At 44.2% G+C, this 17,342-nt stretch overlaps 1 protein-coding gene across 1 annotated transcript in view; it reads right to left on the reverse strand.

Annotated features, from left to right (window-relative positions):
- LAMB4 (laminin subunit beta 4) overlaps positions 1 to 17,342 on the reverse strand; it is a gene marked incomplete at its 5' end in the record, with an annotated part of 45,781 nt that overhangs the window by 19,168 nt on the left and 9,271 nt on the right. Inside the window, 15 exon segments of the mRNA XM_040543320.1 lie at positions 255 to 479; positions 2,317 to 2,474; positions 4,041 to 4,272; positions 4,503 to 4,646; positions 5,801 to 5,978; positions 6,935 to 7,055; positions 7,537 to 7,658; positions 8,904 to 9,089; positions 10,121 to 10,252; positions 11,049 to 11,199; positions 12,268 to 12,347; positions 13,335 to 13,444; positions 14,126 to 14,305; positions 15,336 to 15,524; positions 16,798 to 16,918. Of these exon segments, the coding sequence (XP_040399254.1) occupies positions 255 to 479; positions 2,317 to 2,474; positions 4,041 to 4,272; positions 4,503 to 4,646; positions 5,801 to 5,978; positions 6,935 to 7,055; positions 7,537 to 7,658; positions 8,904 to 9,089; positions 10,121 to 10,252; positions 11,049 to 11,199; positions 12,268 to 12,347; positions 13,335 to 13,444; positions 14,126 to 14,305; positions 15,336 to 15,524; positions 16,798 to 16,918 (2,329 nt within the window).

Here is a 17,342-nt window from a genome sequence, read left to right on the forward strand (position 1 = left end):
AATAATCATTTCCTAGGAGTGATATTCAGTAGAAGATTTAGGGAGACTTGGATGACAAGGATAGAATTTAATAGATGCCATATTAGCAGCTATATGTATCACTGGGTAGAAATTTATTCAGGACCCTCATATACTGCTCCATTTGTCTGCTTTAGTTTTATCATCCCCTTAGGGGCTAACTTCTCCCTGTAGCCTAATTTGTTTAAAACTTTTCTCGCTGATAATATGCAATTGCAGTGCTGTTGTTCACTTACTTTGGCAGTCCTGAGCAAGGGCTGAACCAAAATACCCGGGTTTGCAGAACTGGCAGTGTGCTCCGTGGGTGTTGTGCAAACACTTGATGCATTCCCCGGTGACTCCGTTACAGGACTCCGGGTCGGTCACATCAATGTTGTTGTTGCAGGGGCATGGTGCACAATCCTCCATGGGGCTTCCTGGGTTTTTGTAGAACCCGCTAGGACACGCATCACACTGCCGGCCTTTCGGAGAGAAAGGTTAAAAATGTGCTGGCTGGTGAGAATTCAAGTGAGTCATGTAATTTTTAATAATAAAAGGCTGCCTGTTCAAATTCAGATTTCGAATGGAAGATACCCATCTGTTTGAGACTGGTGCCTTTTTCCTGTGATCAGTTAAAATTATATCTCCCATACTGCAATCTGTTGGAAACACACCCCTCTCACCCCAAGCCTCTTTTACCAGGGAAGTCCTTTCAGTATGAGTAAAGGGATACCCCTCAGACACCACCTCCAAGCATCTTTTTCCAGCAAAGTATTTTCAGATAGGATAGGATAGGATAGGATAGGATAGGATAGGATAGGATAGGATAGAACAGAGCAGAGCAGAGCAGAGCAGAACAGAATAGTTTCAGTTGGAAGGCACTTACAAAGACAATCAAGTCCAATTGTCAGACTACTTTGTGGCTGACCTAAAGTTAAAACCTATCATTAAGAGCATTATCCAAGTGACCGTTAAACATGGATAGGCATGGAGCATCAACTGCCTCTCCAGGAAGCCTGTTCCAGTGTCTAACCACCCTCTCAGTAAAGAAGGATTTCCTAATGTCTAGTCTGAACCTCCCCTGATGCTGCTTTACAGCAGGGAAAATGGATGAGCACCTCCATCTCCACTTCTCCTCCTTGGAAAGTCGTAGAGAACAAAACTGTAGTTGGAGTTAGGCCATTTTGCAGGATTTCCCTGGTGTCTTCACCCCAATGTCACGGGAAGGTGGGATGTGCCCTATTCTGGAGTGATGCAGAGCCCACCAGACCTGCCTTCCTTTCTCTAACAGAGGATCTCCAGGAGGTCAGAGGAGCTCTGGGACATTCTGTCCTTGCTTTCTGGCATTGCAGTTCTGTCTGCATCCATCCCAAAGCTTCCCCACCACCCCCCAATCAAGGTGCTACCACTCTGCACTCTCAAAAACCTTTCTGGGCAGGCTAGTGTCACTGGGACCTTGTCCACTGGCTCATCCTTGGCCAAAGACTCTGCTCTTTCACCACAGTCCCAAGGACCAGAGCCTTTCCCAGTCTCCAGAAGAGTAAGCCTGGTGCCTCAGAGGTGACCAAGAACCTTGCCAGGAAGGAGCAATTGGAAGAAAGTCCTGAACTGAGGATATCAGTTGTTTCTGAGGACAGTAATCCCCTGGGTAAGTACCAGCAGGGATCATTTTGGCCCTAACAGTGATTCCTTGGACAAAACTGCTCTTCACTTATAAAGGAACATGGCCTAAATAAATATGACAGCATTGGTTTAGTTTTGGCTCCATTGTTGGAAATCTTTGTAATGCCCAGGGGAAGGGAAATAACTTCAGTTCTTCCCTGCAGAAATTCAAGTTAAGTCAATGGGATCTCTGGAAGTGAGACATCAGTTTGCTGCAAAAAATACCCACATCTGAGATAGCTGGGAATGGCCCTTTCTGCAGTGACCTTTCAAACAGTGAAAACTTCCTTTTTGGTGCCCTGATCTTTCTGATTTGGGTTTCCAATTCTTGTTTCTCAGAGGTGATGAGCAACTGGAGTTCCCTCCACCAGGTACCCCTGGAAAGGGGGACGTTTCCAGAGAGTGACATTAGATTAATTAATGACTTCACTGAATACGAATAGATGAATGCCTTTTTTGCATACTAACTGCACAAATCCCAGTTTTCTCAGTTGGGATATTCCCACTCAAGTTGAGTAAATTTGGGCATTAACTTTTCTTATCTATTTTATCATTATCTCACTTGTCATTTCTGAACAGAGGATGGACAGAGGATCATAATTTTTGTTTTACATCAGTTTTAATATAATCAAAACCAGTCTTTATTTTGCTTGTTACCTGAATATCCCTCAAGACAGTTGCAGACTAATTGTGCAGTCTGGGAGTCCTGGTAACAGGAATGTGCGAAAAACCTCTTGCTTGTAGGTGCCCCTGGGCACATGCATGGGCGGCAGGGTTCTCTGTTCAGGGGGTTTCCGTAATAGCCATCCATGCACCTGTCAAAAGAGTCAACACAAAGCAGCAGGAACTGTCAAATGCTCCTTTCAGTCCTGGCATGTGAATCAATTTATATATATCTATAATTAATTTGGGATTCCAGGCCATTTTAATGGTATCCCCATTAGTTGGTGCAGATGTATGCAGCTTCAAACATGCTCTAAAATGTAAAATCAGAGCTGCATTCCCAAGATCTGGAGAAAAACAAAACAAAAATAAAAAATACATTTTCTTTTCAAGGAATATTCCTGAAAACTTTCACCTACTCTGAAATAATTTTAACTCTCTGTGTGTATATATGACAAAATACATGTGAGAGAGGAATACACGTAGTAAGAGCTGGATATGCAGAATTTCTGCGTGTGATATGTCTGATATGTCATATACATACTATCATTTAGGTTACAGAATCAATCATTCTGTGATTCTGTAAAATCACAGAAAAAATCTGCATATCCAGCTCTTACTATGTGTATTCCTCTCCCACATGTATTTTGCCATATATACACACAAAGAGTGATTGGCATGACATTAGAAAGTCCCAGCATGGGTGAAAGAGCAAATATTCATTCAGAGTACTTAGAGAATATTGCATATTTCAGGCATGCCATTTATGTAGAAATGCTCCGTCTGAAACGTTCTGCAAACCTGGGGTGATGGCTGCTTCAAGGTGGTGGCAGCTGTGGCATTACCCGGACAAGCAGGCAATGGAGCAGGTTCTGAAGCATCCTCGGTCTTTAATCTGCTTTACTATGGCAAATGGGAACACAATTCTGTATATTTATACAAGCCAGTTTAAAAGTCTTGGCTTTCCAATTATCCTTGCCCTGGGTAATGGAACTCCCGTGGAGGCGCAGGGCAACAAGTGATTCAGTCTCCCATTTTTAATCTATTTGACATCTACAGCCACAATAGCGAAAGGTCGCATTGTCCAAACGCATTGCTAGAGAAGCTCAACAGGCTTCATGGGGAAATCCTCTTAAAAGGGAATGAAGAGGTACAATCCAGCCAAACCAAACTAACCAGCCAATAAATTTAATTCTGATGTCCATGCTGAATCTGCTGATAATTCTGCAAGGATATAAATGAAAAACATGAGCACTGTTTTGAGCAGAGATGGAAACACGTGGGTGAAGTCATTTGCTGGTCATATGGAAATGATATGAGCCAGCAAAGAGGGCATGTTTATTTAAGCTCCTCAGAGATAATTGCAGGTATTAAAATGAGTATTCAGCTCTAGTTTAGCCTCTTGGCAATTTAGAAGCTGGCAGAAAATCTTGTATCACAGGTCTCCGAGCACATAGCACCTGGGCACCCATGTCTCAGATGCCGCTTGCAGGTGGCTGTGCCCCGGTACATCCCAGAGGATCCGCCTTCCTGCTCACATTTACCCAACAAACGGGCACCTGTCATTCAGCATTGAGGTCCAGTTCAATCCTGTTTTTAGCTATGTTTCCAGTTAAGGTCTCTGATGCATTGATGGGATGCAGGTGGGTCCCCAGCAAAGCACATATCTCAGACAGCTGTTTTAGGGGTGAGCGGTGCAGTGCTGCCCATCACCTTACCTTTCACAGCGGCTTCCAGCCGTAAACCTGCTGCAGTTCAGGCACTTGCCGGTCACCTCATCGCAGAGCTCTGCGTAGCCATTACACGGGCACGGGCGGCAGTGGGGAAACCCAAAATACCCAGGCAGGCACCGGCTGCAGCGCTGATCATCGACATCCTGGCGACAGGCACACTGCCCCGTCACCTGGTCGCACAGCGAGCTCACCGAGCCTTGCGGGTGGCACTCGCATGCTGGAAAACACCGAGAGAGAAGCTGCATCATCAGCATGTCCCCACCAACCCACCCATCGCTGACACTGCTCAGAGACAGGACAAGCAACGGGGATGGCAAATTTGTTATATGTGGGAATAATTTTTTATCGCATCATGCATATTAGTGGCTTCAAAGCCCTACAAGGTTGGGGTGTCCATGAAGAGCACCATACTGTTACTGGTGCTGGTACTGGCTGCCAAGTACTCACAGTAGCAGCCGTGGAAGCCAAAGCCGTAGCTGCCCGCAGCGCAGGTGTCGCAGCAGCGTCCCACGACGTTGGCTTTGCAATGACACTGCCCCCCCAGTCTGCTGCAGCTGGCGTTCAGCGACCCTTGGGGATTGCACTTGCATGCTGCCAGTGGAAAAGAAAATCAAACCAGGCTTGGTTAAAAAAACAAAGGGGTGTGACTGTTCTCATAATCTTGCAGTTTTTGCACTTAGGAACAGGAAGGGAAGAGCTTGATGACCTCTCATCAGGGATTCACTAACCACCAACAGCCATGCACTAGCTGCAGCACTGGACGTGGTCTGCAAGCAGTGCTTAGCCTGTGCCTGTGCATTGTCTGCTCCTTTGTGAGCAACTTGGACTGTCCTACTGAACAAAGGTGGTCTGCTGACTCACAGAGGATGTTTGTCCAGGATGCTCAGATGCCAGTGCTAGAAAGCCAAAGTGAAAATCCCATCACTATGGGGAGCCGTACTGGAATGTTTACACAGAATCAGTGCAGCCCAAATTTAATTGAGGGGAAGATTGCAGCTGTGTGGCCATGGCCACATCGCATGATCTGTGAGTGAGGCATCTGTTCTTCTAAAGACAGCACGAACTAAGGAGAAGCTGTCAGGTCTTGGCAAGGATCAAAGTCATCTCCACAGGGAGCTGACCACCAAAGGTGCCCAGAAAGACAATTCCTGATACTGGAAGTACAGAGAAGCTCCATCACTGTGGGCCCAACAACAGAGAAGTTATTTCTGCAATGGGGTCAGGATACTGCCAGGGGCTTCAAACCCCACCTGCCACTGCACTCTCGCTGGGACACCACTGATGTTTTCTTGGAGAACTTGTTTCAGCACATTGGCTTGTGTGCCATCAAGCCTGGAGCTCTACCAGGCCATCCAGATGTCTTGCAGGATCTGTAGAGAGGGCTTAAAAACTCCTCTGTCATTTTCTGGCAGCAAAAACTAGCCAAGTTGCTGCTCTGGGCAGCTGGTGAAGCTGCTTCTGGTTGCAATGCTCTTCAGAAAACACACAAGCACTGCTCCATCTTGCTGTTCCACCAAGTTCAACATGCGATGGGCTCAAGATCCATGGCTGTTCAAGAGCCATGCCACCCACAGATGTTTGCAGCATGCTCAGGGTTCAATGGGATGTATCCAGCATGCCCATACCGATAAGCTTCACTTACCTACACCACCATGGACTGAAAGCTCTCCAGTCAACATGCCCAACAAACTCAAGGAAAAAACATCAACTGACCAAACCAGGTGTCTGTGCGGGTTGCCCCTTACCGACAGCACCATGGTGAATGCGGGCGGACATGCTTGCGATCAGCCGTGAGCATGCCTCGGGCAGGATGTGAGGTCCAACTTCTGATGCAATTTCAATGCAGCGGTACTTTTGGTAGTCATCTAAATCCTTTTTACTGCATAAGTTTTCCACAGAGCTGATTCTGGGAATAAGTCCAAGCTGCGGCGTTAAGAGGAAAAGAAAATATTTTTGCTTAGATATAGTGAAAAACAGAATTTCCCACATTCCCTGACTGTGGTGCGCATGGTAAGGACAGAGGCCTGGAGCACCGGATTTCTAAATCTAAATTCACATTTATTCTGAAGGTCTAGACATTCCCCGCGTTCCTCAAATAAAAGAGACTGTGTACAAAAAAGTCAGATTATAATAAGACCTCAGATATATGCTCAGAACTGTTTTTGCTGCTAAGAGGTACCATGTTTACGACTCCAAAAGCAGGCCAAAATTTTTACTTGTGTTACTGAGATAGGGAAAAAATAATCTGGAGGCTCCATGTCCAAGTATGGCCAGCCTTTGTCAGCTCCAGTTCTACAGAAGTAATTAGAGGAATGAATTTTTAAATATTTTTCTCAAGAGAAAGACCCAAAACTAATACCCAGTTTCTGCCTTGGTGGAAACATGGGAAATGTCTGGACATAATTCCCAGGATAACACAGAACTAATTTTACTCCTCCAGTGACAAGACCCATCTCGAAATCCCCATGATTTTTTAATTAGGTTCAGTTATATAGATTTTCAAAAAAATAGGTGAATGAAGAATTGAAAAATGTGTGTCCCTAACCACACCACTTTGTCAGCATATGTGGAATGTGCTCATAATAAATGAGCAACCTCTAGAGGTACACACTCTGGCTATTAACATACACAACATGTATGATTTGGTGAGCTATTATGGTATTGCTCCATAAAAATTGTAAATGATGCAATCCTGTCTTTCCATATATAAGCACAGAAAGACAGTGCCAATGGAGGTAAATTGAAGCAAACTTCCCTGGATTTCTGATAAAACACACCACAAATGATTTAAAAACATTTGGATGAGTCTATGCTAAAAACAAACAAATTTCAAAGTGGTATAAATCCAGTCTAGAGGGAATTGTGACAGCGTTACTTACAGAGTCAATCAAGATGAATGATTTAGCCTTTGGGCCAGAGGCAGAGGGCTGAGAGAAATACACGTCCACAGAATACTCTGTTCCTGGCTCCAGGCAGACTGGAGTTTGCAGAAGAGCGACCCTGTTTAGCAGAAACAAAGGACAGTTATGGACAGAGCATAGTTATATGCTTGGTCCCTCACCAGAGCAGGATGGGGCAAGTTGCTGGGATGCTGTGAGCTCTCCCTGCCCTCCCGGCTTCTCTCTGTTCTTTACATAGGTGCAATCTGAAAACCTGGTTTTGAGAATAGGCTACGGCAGTGTCTTTAGGTCAGTATTTCCTTCCTGTATGGAAATAGCTTCAGATGGATCTCTGCCAAAGGAATTAGCCCCAGCAGGACCTAAGGCTGCTCTCCCAGCTCTGGCGAGCCATTGCCAGGCTGAAGCATCTGCTTCTTCCTGCCCTCCTTCGGTCTGCCTGGTGCTGTGGTTCGGCAGCAACAGGAAAGGCCACACATGTGTTTCCAATATCCCCGCTTTCCCACAGATTTAACGTGCTGCAGTGGTTCAGCAAAGGATTTGTACACAGGAAATCTACAGCGAAAGGACAGGAATAGCTGGACCTCTTCACAGCTGGGAGAGCCAACACATGTGGCTCCTGTGAAAAGCCTTGGGTTCTGCAGCGTTGACTTGACAAAGCACCAGTGGGCTGAACGGCGACGCTTGCTAGCCAGTCTTCTAAGGTCTATAAACAAAAGACAAGAATTACGATCATTTTTCATACCTGAAAAACCCTCTTTCTCCCTGTCATGGTTTGTGAAAGCCAACTGAGTGGTTGCAAATAGCAGTGACAAAGCAGGTTTTCTCTTTGTTCTTTATAGGATTAAAAATAAGGTTATTGGTGAAAAATGCATTGTATTTGCAATGGTTAATTGAATAGCAGTAGCAGAAATGGGACCTCAGCTGGTGCAAATGGAAACAGCTCTGTTAAAGCCATTGGAGTTGTTTCCTTTCTCAGCATAGTGTTGTCCCACAGATAGCCTTCACTGTGTGCCTCCCTTCACATCTAATAAGGAGTAACAAACATAAATGATTTTGTTACATGAGTCTTTCAAATTCAGCTGTTTCATCCAGTCCTTAGAAGGAAAAAGCAATGTCAAACCAGCCCACTGTGAAATTATTCTCATGTTTTAAGTCAGTGGGAGTTTTGTTTGCCTCAGAATGACAGGAAAAGAGGAGAATACAATAGACAGAAGAAGTATCTTGAGTGGTGGGATAGTCCCAGGGAGCTGGGAAGGGAAGGAACAAAGCATGTATGAATAACTGGTATGGATAAAACACTTGCATATGTCTTTGAACACATGGCTATGGACTTGGATTTAACCAGATTTGGGTTAATGGATTTCCCTAGACATATCTTCATCACTGAGAAATTTTGTCCGGACATAAAATAAGAACAGATGATCTTGAAGGTCTTTTCCAACCTTAATGATTCTATGATTCTATGATTTTGGTTAATATCCAACAGTTTTCACACATCTCAGAGCCCAGCTGAGGCAACTGGGAAGCTGGATGCCTACAAAGGTCCTGGATAAATACCTTCTGTGTATGCACAGATCAGCTCACTCCTGCCTGTGCACACTGTCCTGCCCAGAAAATCTCAGATAGAAATATAAGATGCCCATCCAGAAGGAGCTGGCATTTTGCAGGTGTTTGACCCATGAACAAAAGTGCAGTACAAGCAAGGGTAGCAAATGAGGAGCTCCAGAAGATGAAAATTTGTCTGATACTTAGAAAACACTTTTTTTTTTTTTTTTAATATGACTGCAAGGAGATAAGGGAATAAGTAGAGTGCATGTTTCTCTGCTGTTCAGGATGAGCAGGCAAACAGTTTTCATTTTAAAAATAAAGAGCAGGAGGAGTTGCCTGTTATTGGCAAAATAGACCCTGCATCTATCACATCACAAGACACACAAGTCATCACAAGTACCTCAGGTTCATAACGGATCGCGATATCAAAGTCCATAGCGAAGGGAATATTGTTGATGGCAAATCTCAGCCCAGCTCCACTGAGGACACGGGCAAAGCCAGCTCCTGTCCACGTGACGGACCGGCCAGCGCTGGGCTGCCTGAAAACCACTGCCACAGCTGAGCCCTGTCCTAGCTGAATGGCATCCTGCAAAGACACATTGACATTTTCAACATTGCAAGTTACAAACAGGCAAACTCAGAAAAAAAGGAAAGGAGTTGCTTTTTGCCATATTATTTACTTATTTCAGCCACTGGTCAGCCTCATTTTCTGAACACACTCTTGAACTAGCGATAGGACTAGAGGGAATGGCCTCAAGTTGCACCAGAGGAGGTTCAGGTTGGAAATGAGGAGACATTTCTTCTCAGAAAGAGCAGTCAGACATTGGGACGGGTTGCCCAGGGAGGTGGTGGCGTCACCGTCCCTGGGAGTGTTCAAGGAAAGTTTGGACGTGGTGCTTAGGGACATGGTTTGGTGGGTGACATTGATGGTAGGGGGTGGTTGGACCAGGTGATCTTGGAGGTCTCTTCCAACCTCAATGATTCTATGATTCTATGATCTGCATGCTAAGAACTCTCCCACATGTAGGATGTTTAGGGTCACAGATAGAGAAAAGCTTCCTATAGCTTTGCTACAACAGCAATGAGAAGGACTAGATTAATCCATCCATCTCTGTATATTTGGCACCTCCAGGCATTCACACTGCAAACCTTAAACAGATTAAACTTGATTTTGTACATGACTGGACTTTTCATTATAAGCTGAATGAATAAATATCAATACTTAAAATGACTAAGCTAACTTGCAGTGATGGAGCATTTAAATACAGAATGTACCATGTTAACTTCTAGGTACACTTAAATGTTGTAGACGTCTTGCAAACAAAACAAAATAAAAAGGTGGTGGTGGGGGGGATTTTACCTTTCTTGAGGCTCTTCCCTTCTAAACAATTCATTGAACCTGAGCCTACAGTGGCACTGAACATAGCAAAACAAGCTTGTCTGTGGGAATTATAAAAAATATAGCTAAACTGTATTAAAAAAAATGATTTCACTTGTGTCAGGATTCTGATGCTTAGGACTGTGAATTCCACAGGCTCAGACATTTTCTCTCCCTGTTGCAAGATTAAATTTAGTATTTGTTGTAATCTTTCCTTAAATAATAAAGCACCTATTTACCTGCCCAAGTCCAGCTTTTCTTACACTTCGTTTTTTGCTCCTGTTTAACACAATCTTTCCATTTTCAATCGTGAACTCATATCCTTGCTTCTGGAAGTAGATGTCACACCTTGGAAGAGCGGTTGGTTTAACCTATGAGGTAGAAGTAAAGAGGGAGGAGGTATCACGGTCTCAACAGTTGTGAAGGGTTGGTAAGCAACTAAATGGAAAACCCAATTTTAAAATAAGCTCTGTTCTCTGCTGGGTGAAACCCTGAAACACAGCCCAGCAACTGCTGGAAACCTTTTTCCCTCACTCTTAAAATTAGCTTCGTCCCAGACATCTGTTTTCCATTTAATTATTGGACTGTAGGATGATTACTGGCTGTGATTATAGCTAAATATTTGTGGATGTGACCTGAAAATAAACATTTTTATTATTATTCCTTCTCCATAGCTTCTGGACAACACATCAGATTAAAAAACATTATTAAAAATGTAGGCAGCGGAAGGGACACATTCCAGCAAGGCGAGACTTGTACTTTGCAGGGGGAACAGCTACCCTAATTTTGAGGAGAAAAAAATAATTCTAAAAATGTTGTGGAATTAATGCCAAATTCTTTAGGGCTACCATCAGTACCTTTATACAGGGCAGCAGTAATGAGTCCAATGACGCAGAGAGGGATTTGTTTCTTCCCCTGTTAGAGCTTTCCAGAAATATCACAATTAGTGACAGCTTCTCCTCAAGCTGTTGGCAACTCAATCATTTTCCTCTAACTTAAATAATCAAATTAATTTGATTTATTTGTAGTGACTGTCCCTGGGTAACAGCCACAGTTATGGGAGACATGGAAGACAAGAATGTCCTGAGGATGGTCAAGGGACTTGCTTAATATCAATCACCATATGGACGCGTTCTCTATATGACACCCAGAAGTCCAGGTACATACCAAGGGTGCAGAGCCAGAAAGGGATGTTGCATGCTCAGCTTCATAAATGTAATAATCCAGGGGTAAAAAGAAGTAGCCTGGGGCTGGCTCGTTACACTGGCGACTCACGATGTTGGGAAGGCATTGGCACTGACCGTCCTCTGGTGAGCACCTGGGGCAAGAGTTGGTAAAGAGAGCTGCTCAGCTCTACCATTGCTTTAGCTCTGTTTCATTTCTTCCATTGTGAATTACTTAATCCACTTCCATTGTGGAAGAGGATTTCCACCAACAACCCTCATTGTTTCCTCTTTCCAATGCTGTATGTATTTCGTGCTTCTTTTTCCTCACTTAGGAGACGTGACATGCCTTGTCTTTCTCCATCCAGCCTATAACCAGGAGCACAGATCCTTTTCTTTCCTGAGCATCTGTTCCCATCTATTCCTGTATCCATTTCTCATATCTGTTTCTATATCTATTACAGTATCCTTTCGTAAGCACCTCTCACACATTTTTAGAAACACGACATGAGGTCAGAAGGACCTTTGGTTTGAGTGATATGGTAGTTTTCATATACTTGCACTCTTACTTAACACGTTAAATGATTACTAGCTTTGATTAACTTACTGACAAGTACATGCCATACATGCTGAGGAGCTGCTGACTATGCATGATATTGGACTATGTGCTTCTGTGTCTGAAGTCTGAGAAGGATGTCTGAAGGATGTCTGAGAAGGATGTGTCTGAAGTCTAACAGTTAAGAACCCTGCCTGACAGACTGGAGCAGCTCAACTGAAATGAAACTGGCCTCTAAATTGATCTATTTTGAATATGAGCCAATGCTTTAGGAAAAAAAATATATATATACATATATTTCTAGCTTTTGAAGCTTTGAAGAATGTATAGGAAGCTAAGTCAAAAATGTCACCCATAACTACTAATTTCTACTGAAATTAGGGCCTCTGTTTCTCTCAAGCTATACAGTTTGTATTTTATATTAAACTAGTCTTTATTCTAGCTGATCCAAAGCTGGCTTTGAAGGTAAAAGGTAAATCCCACTTAAAATCACAACCAAATCTCCACAATCCCACCATGACTTTATACTGTTCATATGTGATGAAATTATGTCGACAGTCTGTTTTCCCACTTGCACTGAGACTCTATTAACCTAATGAGAAAGTCTAGCCCAAGATTTTGTAAAAATTAAAAATAGGACAAATCTTGATGAAGAACATTAACTCACAAGTTATTCTGGGATCCGCCAATGTCACAGTCACATGGAGAACAGCCATACAAGCTCTTGCCGAGACCCCAGTATTCCACCTGAGATAAAAGAAAATGAAACATATATATATATATTTAATGGCAATTATTTACATCAACATAATTTATTTGCTTGGATGACTGATGCTCTGGACCATTCCTGAGATGCCTGCCTGTGCTTGGCCATGTGAGATTGCTTCTTCTACCAGATTGCATGGGTGCTCAGACACTGCAAGAAGGGCCAGATATTTATGCATTTGTGCAGGCAAGTTGTTCTGGAAACAGCAGAGATGGTCTGAGGACTTGACGTTGCATTTCCTTTCCTTTCTGAGTGTTGCTCCTAGTCCAGTTTGACTGCACAAATGTTTGCATGAGGTAAAAGAGAAGAACCAAATGTGTCCATGCAAAATGGAAGTGTATCGCTGTAAAATTAATTTCAAGTAAATCTAATTGTTTACTTTTTTTGGCAATGACTGTTCCCTTATACAGGAAAAAAGACTACGAGATCCTATTTTTTTTGTGAGGATACTCACTACAAATATTTTGAGAGCAGCTAAATCCACAGCTTCCCCATCCTCCCCTGCAGGTCAGGGTAGCAGTAGTTCACAGCCTACTGCACAGAGGACACTTTTTCCCATCCAGAGTCTGTTAAGGAAAGGCTTTGAATGAATCTAAGGACAGTTTCAGGCTTTGAATGAAGGACACTTTCAGGGACTCATCTCCTGCTGCTTTCCTCATCTGTGGGCATGATCCCAGTCCATGAACACAGAGTGAAAACAATGGAGACATCACCAAGGGCAAACCCCCAAGCTGTCCCATGCCAGGGTGGAGGCACTCCCTTGGTAAAACCAGATGGTCTTCGTATTCCCTAAATAGTGTCACTACACAAGAAATGACGTCTCATGCACAGAACAGATACCATTTTCTCCTTTGATGAAATGCCAGCCCAGAGCCCACAGGAAGGCAAGGGATGGGAGAGGAGACTTCTACAACCACATGCAAGGAGAGCCAGCATGAAGTATTAACAGAAACTGTTTGGGTACATACAACGCATTTCTCACAGCGTCGGCCTGTGGCGAACTGCTGGCAGAGGCACTCGCCGGTGGCAGGGTTGCAGATGGAGAAAGGCAAAGTGCCAAAGGCATCACAGTTGCAGGCTGCAGGGAGAGAAATGTGTGGTTAGCTCTGCTGGCTCCGGTGACCGCAGCAGGACTGGCATTGGCTTTAGATGTGGCAGCAACACGGCAGGCAGTCTCCATCCTCTGGGTGGACATGTCCTGACACCCTGCAGCTTCCTCGGTGGGGACCCTCGGGGGGAACAGGGAGCGCCAGCAGCAGCTTGATGTGGTGTTTTGCCATGTGTTCCGGCATGCTGATCTGCACTGCACAGTCCTTCCATGTGGCTGAGGACCATGTGCTGGGCATAATGGGCTTGCAAACCCACAGCATGCCTGAGTAGGGGTAAGATGTGTTTGCCAGCAACCCTTGCTCAGAGGAATGACTCTTGTGCTGATTTTTGTACAAAAATAGTTTTCATGTGTTTTAACCTCCCTTCCCAATTAAAATGAATATTTAATGATCTTTCTATTAACAACAGCCTGATCTATAATAAAATACTATGTGTTCTGCAAGTGATTTCATATATTTTCTGTCCTGATAACCCTTGCTTTTCTCACATGCTGTACCAGGGACATGTCCTTGACCTAAAATTACAGTAGGCAACTGAGTATTTGTAATGAGGATAGTATCTGTGTGTTAGCAAGTGCGTCTGCACGTTCAATTACCTTCATCTCTTTAAAATGCTTTGGGAAGAAGAACAAAAGCAGTGCTCTACATACGCTGGCAGCCCAGGGGGTCACTGCCGCTCAGCCCGTAGTGGTTCGCCCTGCAGCGGTCGCAGCGGTCGCCCTCCACGTTCTCCTTGCACAGGCACCGACCCGCCACCGTCCCCAGAGCAGGATCCGTGCTGCTTTCGCACATGCCGTTGCGCAGCGTGCCTTCTGGGTCACAGCTGCAGGCTGCAGGCAGGGTCAAAGAGGCACAAAAAGGCATATTTAGATATAGGCATGAAAATGCAATTATAGAAGTGCAGGTTGTCAAAAATTCGGTGTTCTTGTAAAGACTAGAGACTTTCACCCATGCCTGCTGTGTTGGATGCTTCACAGTTAATGCACAGCCACAACTAAGAAATATTTCAAGAGGGTTTCAAAGATCTACTTTTTCTCTGGAGAAAAGTTGCAGTCTTCACTTTGGTAGAAATTTACCCTTTGCTTTAGGTAGAAATAGGTGTCACTCACCCGCTCCATACCCTGTCCAGAGCACGTGGGGAGGAGCAGGCCCTGTGCTTTCAAGGATGTTCTTGTGAAAGCTGTAAGGTTACAGGGGGTACCACGCAGGAGCCACCTCCCCAGAGCTGGTCTGAGCTGGCCATGGCTGAACTATTTGCTAGAAAGGATGGGATCAGCAGGGGACGCTGCTTTCGTGATGTATTCCATTTTCTGCTTCAGCACTGGCTGTTTCGCACAGCAGAGTTAAAATCTACCGCAGCGCTTCCCTTTGTAACCTCCCCTTAGCTCCTTAAGGATTTTCCACAACAATCAATTACTATAATTAAATTATACTCAAAGCATCTTTCCCATTCTATGCTAATACTGAATTTAGCTCATCTTTCAAAAGAAGGGTTTACATGCCTGAAAGCTTGTGTTTTCTATATATGACAGGTATCTAGTAAAAGACACTCCTCTTTCTACCACTTCACGCCCCTTCTGTAATCCCTTACTATCACAGAAGCAACAACAAGCACTATTGTAGGGATATTTATATTTATGTTGTTCAGGAAGGGTGATGCCCCTGCTGGACTTCAAATCTCATTTTGGCAATGATGGAATATGCAGCCCCTTGTATAATGCTGTTTCAAGAATGGAGTCATGCAGCTATTTTGTACAGTAGTTTGGATGTTACAGGCTTGGTGACATTTTTACAACCACGTTAGCATTCAGGTATGGGGATGCAACAGAAGCAAATAGAAGCTAAAAAAGGGAAGCTTACGAAGACACGCGTGAGGGTCTGAGATGACTTTGCGTGGGTCCTGGTAAAAGAAAAGCTTGCACTGGTCACAGTGTTGCCCCGTGGTGTTGTCCTGGCAGTCCTCGCAGACCCCGCCGCTGACCCCACCGCTGGCCTGGTACACGTCCATGTCAAAGTGGCATCTGCCAGAATGGCCATTGCAGTTACAGCCTGCAAACAAAAACAAACAGGAGATATTTAGCACCACGGTTCCTGCTGCAGCCTTACCACCGTTGCTGTCTACCTTTAACACTGGGTTACTTGTCATTCACATGATTTCAGTGTCCCAGACAGACTACAGCATCCCAGGCCTTGTGCTTTACAGTGGGGTCAAGCCAAGATTTTCCAGAAATCACAGAGTCCAGGTTCTGCAAATAATGATGCTTCTATTGCAAATTTGTTTTGCTGCCATCAACAAGGTTGATTTGATTATAATGATGCTAAGATTGGGGACTAATTGAAATAATAAAAAAAAAAAAAGGAAACATGAGACTGTGGAAAAAAGTTGGAGTGAAAGGGGCGCAAGACCAAAGGTGAAGAAAGCTAAATCTCTTGGCTGCAGAAGTCAGCAGTCTGCACAGGAGGTAGTTCTGAGTCATTTCAGAGTCTTGTCTTGGGCATATGTTCATGTCTTAAAGTATAAACCAAGTCAAATGAGCTGCCAGGAGGAACATGACAGCAGGCTCCAGCACCTCATTACGTGAGAGACACCATTTCAGGCTGACATACCAGCTGCCAGACGCTGTGAGAAATTCTGGGTGCTTCTGATCCTGCCCCAGGGAGACGAGCCCTCGGCCTGCCATTTACCCCCTCCAGGGAGCAGCAGCTGCCCCAAGGAGGAGGCAGCATCCTCCCATAAAACACCCCGCAGGCACCCTGGGGAGGGTAAGGTAGGAGAGACAGTGAGGTAAGGTAACCTCCTCCATCGTGTCCTTCTCCATGGGGTAGCTGGAGCCTTAAACAAGTCAGAACTGGGCCCTACACTTTGAGAAGCACCCATGCAGGGGTCTGCGCCTGATATGGAGTGGGGAACACCACTCCACCAAAGAAAGATCTAGCTGAATGTTTGCTACAGATCCTCATGTATTATTCTTGCATGTCCTACATTATTCACCATTGTGAAAAAGAAATAATTCAGTCTTGTCTAAATACTTCTTTCATTTGCAAGAAAGACCTTATGCTAAGCAATGAATGGTCTTTTTTACATTATTGACTTTTTTTTTCTTTTTATGAAAAATAAGAATGTAAAACAGTTCTCCTTCTTGTAGGGCTACACAACACCGTTGGATGCATGAATCCATCTGTTTTTCTAGATGAGGCATGGAAAAGGTTCCATCCCAGAAACCATCACATAATGCATTGTGCTGGGACTATGCTGCATGCCCCCCCCCCCCCCCCCCCCAGTAATTAAAAAGGAAAATGATATGCGATATGTTTGAGTTACGTTTGCAAGCATTATCTTGTGCCCCTTCAGCTGGCCTCCAGGGAGCATCATTGTAGAAGTCTTTACATCTTTCACAGGACAGGCCTTCAGTGTTATGGTGGCAGATACATCTCCCATGGACCTGCAATATGGTGAGAACAGATGAGATAAGGTGACAAGAAAGGAGAAGAGAAAGGAGATGAGAAAGGAGAAGAGAAGAGAAGAGAAGAGAAGAGAAGAGAAGAGAAGAGAAGAGAAGAGAAGAGAAGAGAAGAGAAGAGAAGAGAAGAGAAGAGAAGAGAAGAGAAGAGAAGAGAAGAGAAGAGAAGAATGACTCTATTCAGATTTGTGGAACTTGAAGTGAAATATAAAAGCATCTTTTCCTCTCCCAGGTGAAACAGATGTGGATCAAAATGATGTTTTCTCTATGTCTGCTGGAGTAATCTGTTCCTGATGGCTCTGTTGCCTACCCTAAGTAATAGATTCCAAGTGATCTTTTCTTCCTCTTCTACTGCAAGTCTTAATGCTACAAAATGACCACTAATCTCCAGCAAGGACTCCTAAAT

The sequence above is a fragment of the Cygnus olor genome, chromosome 1 (assembly GCF_009769625.2).
Source record: "Cygnus olor isolate bCygOlo1 chromosome 1, bCygOlo1.pri.v2, whole genome shotgun sequence".
In the NCBI taxonomy this organism is placed as follows: Eukaryota; Metazoa; Chordata; class Aves; order Anseriformes; family Anatidae; genus Cygnus; species Cygnus olor.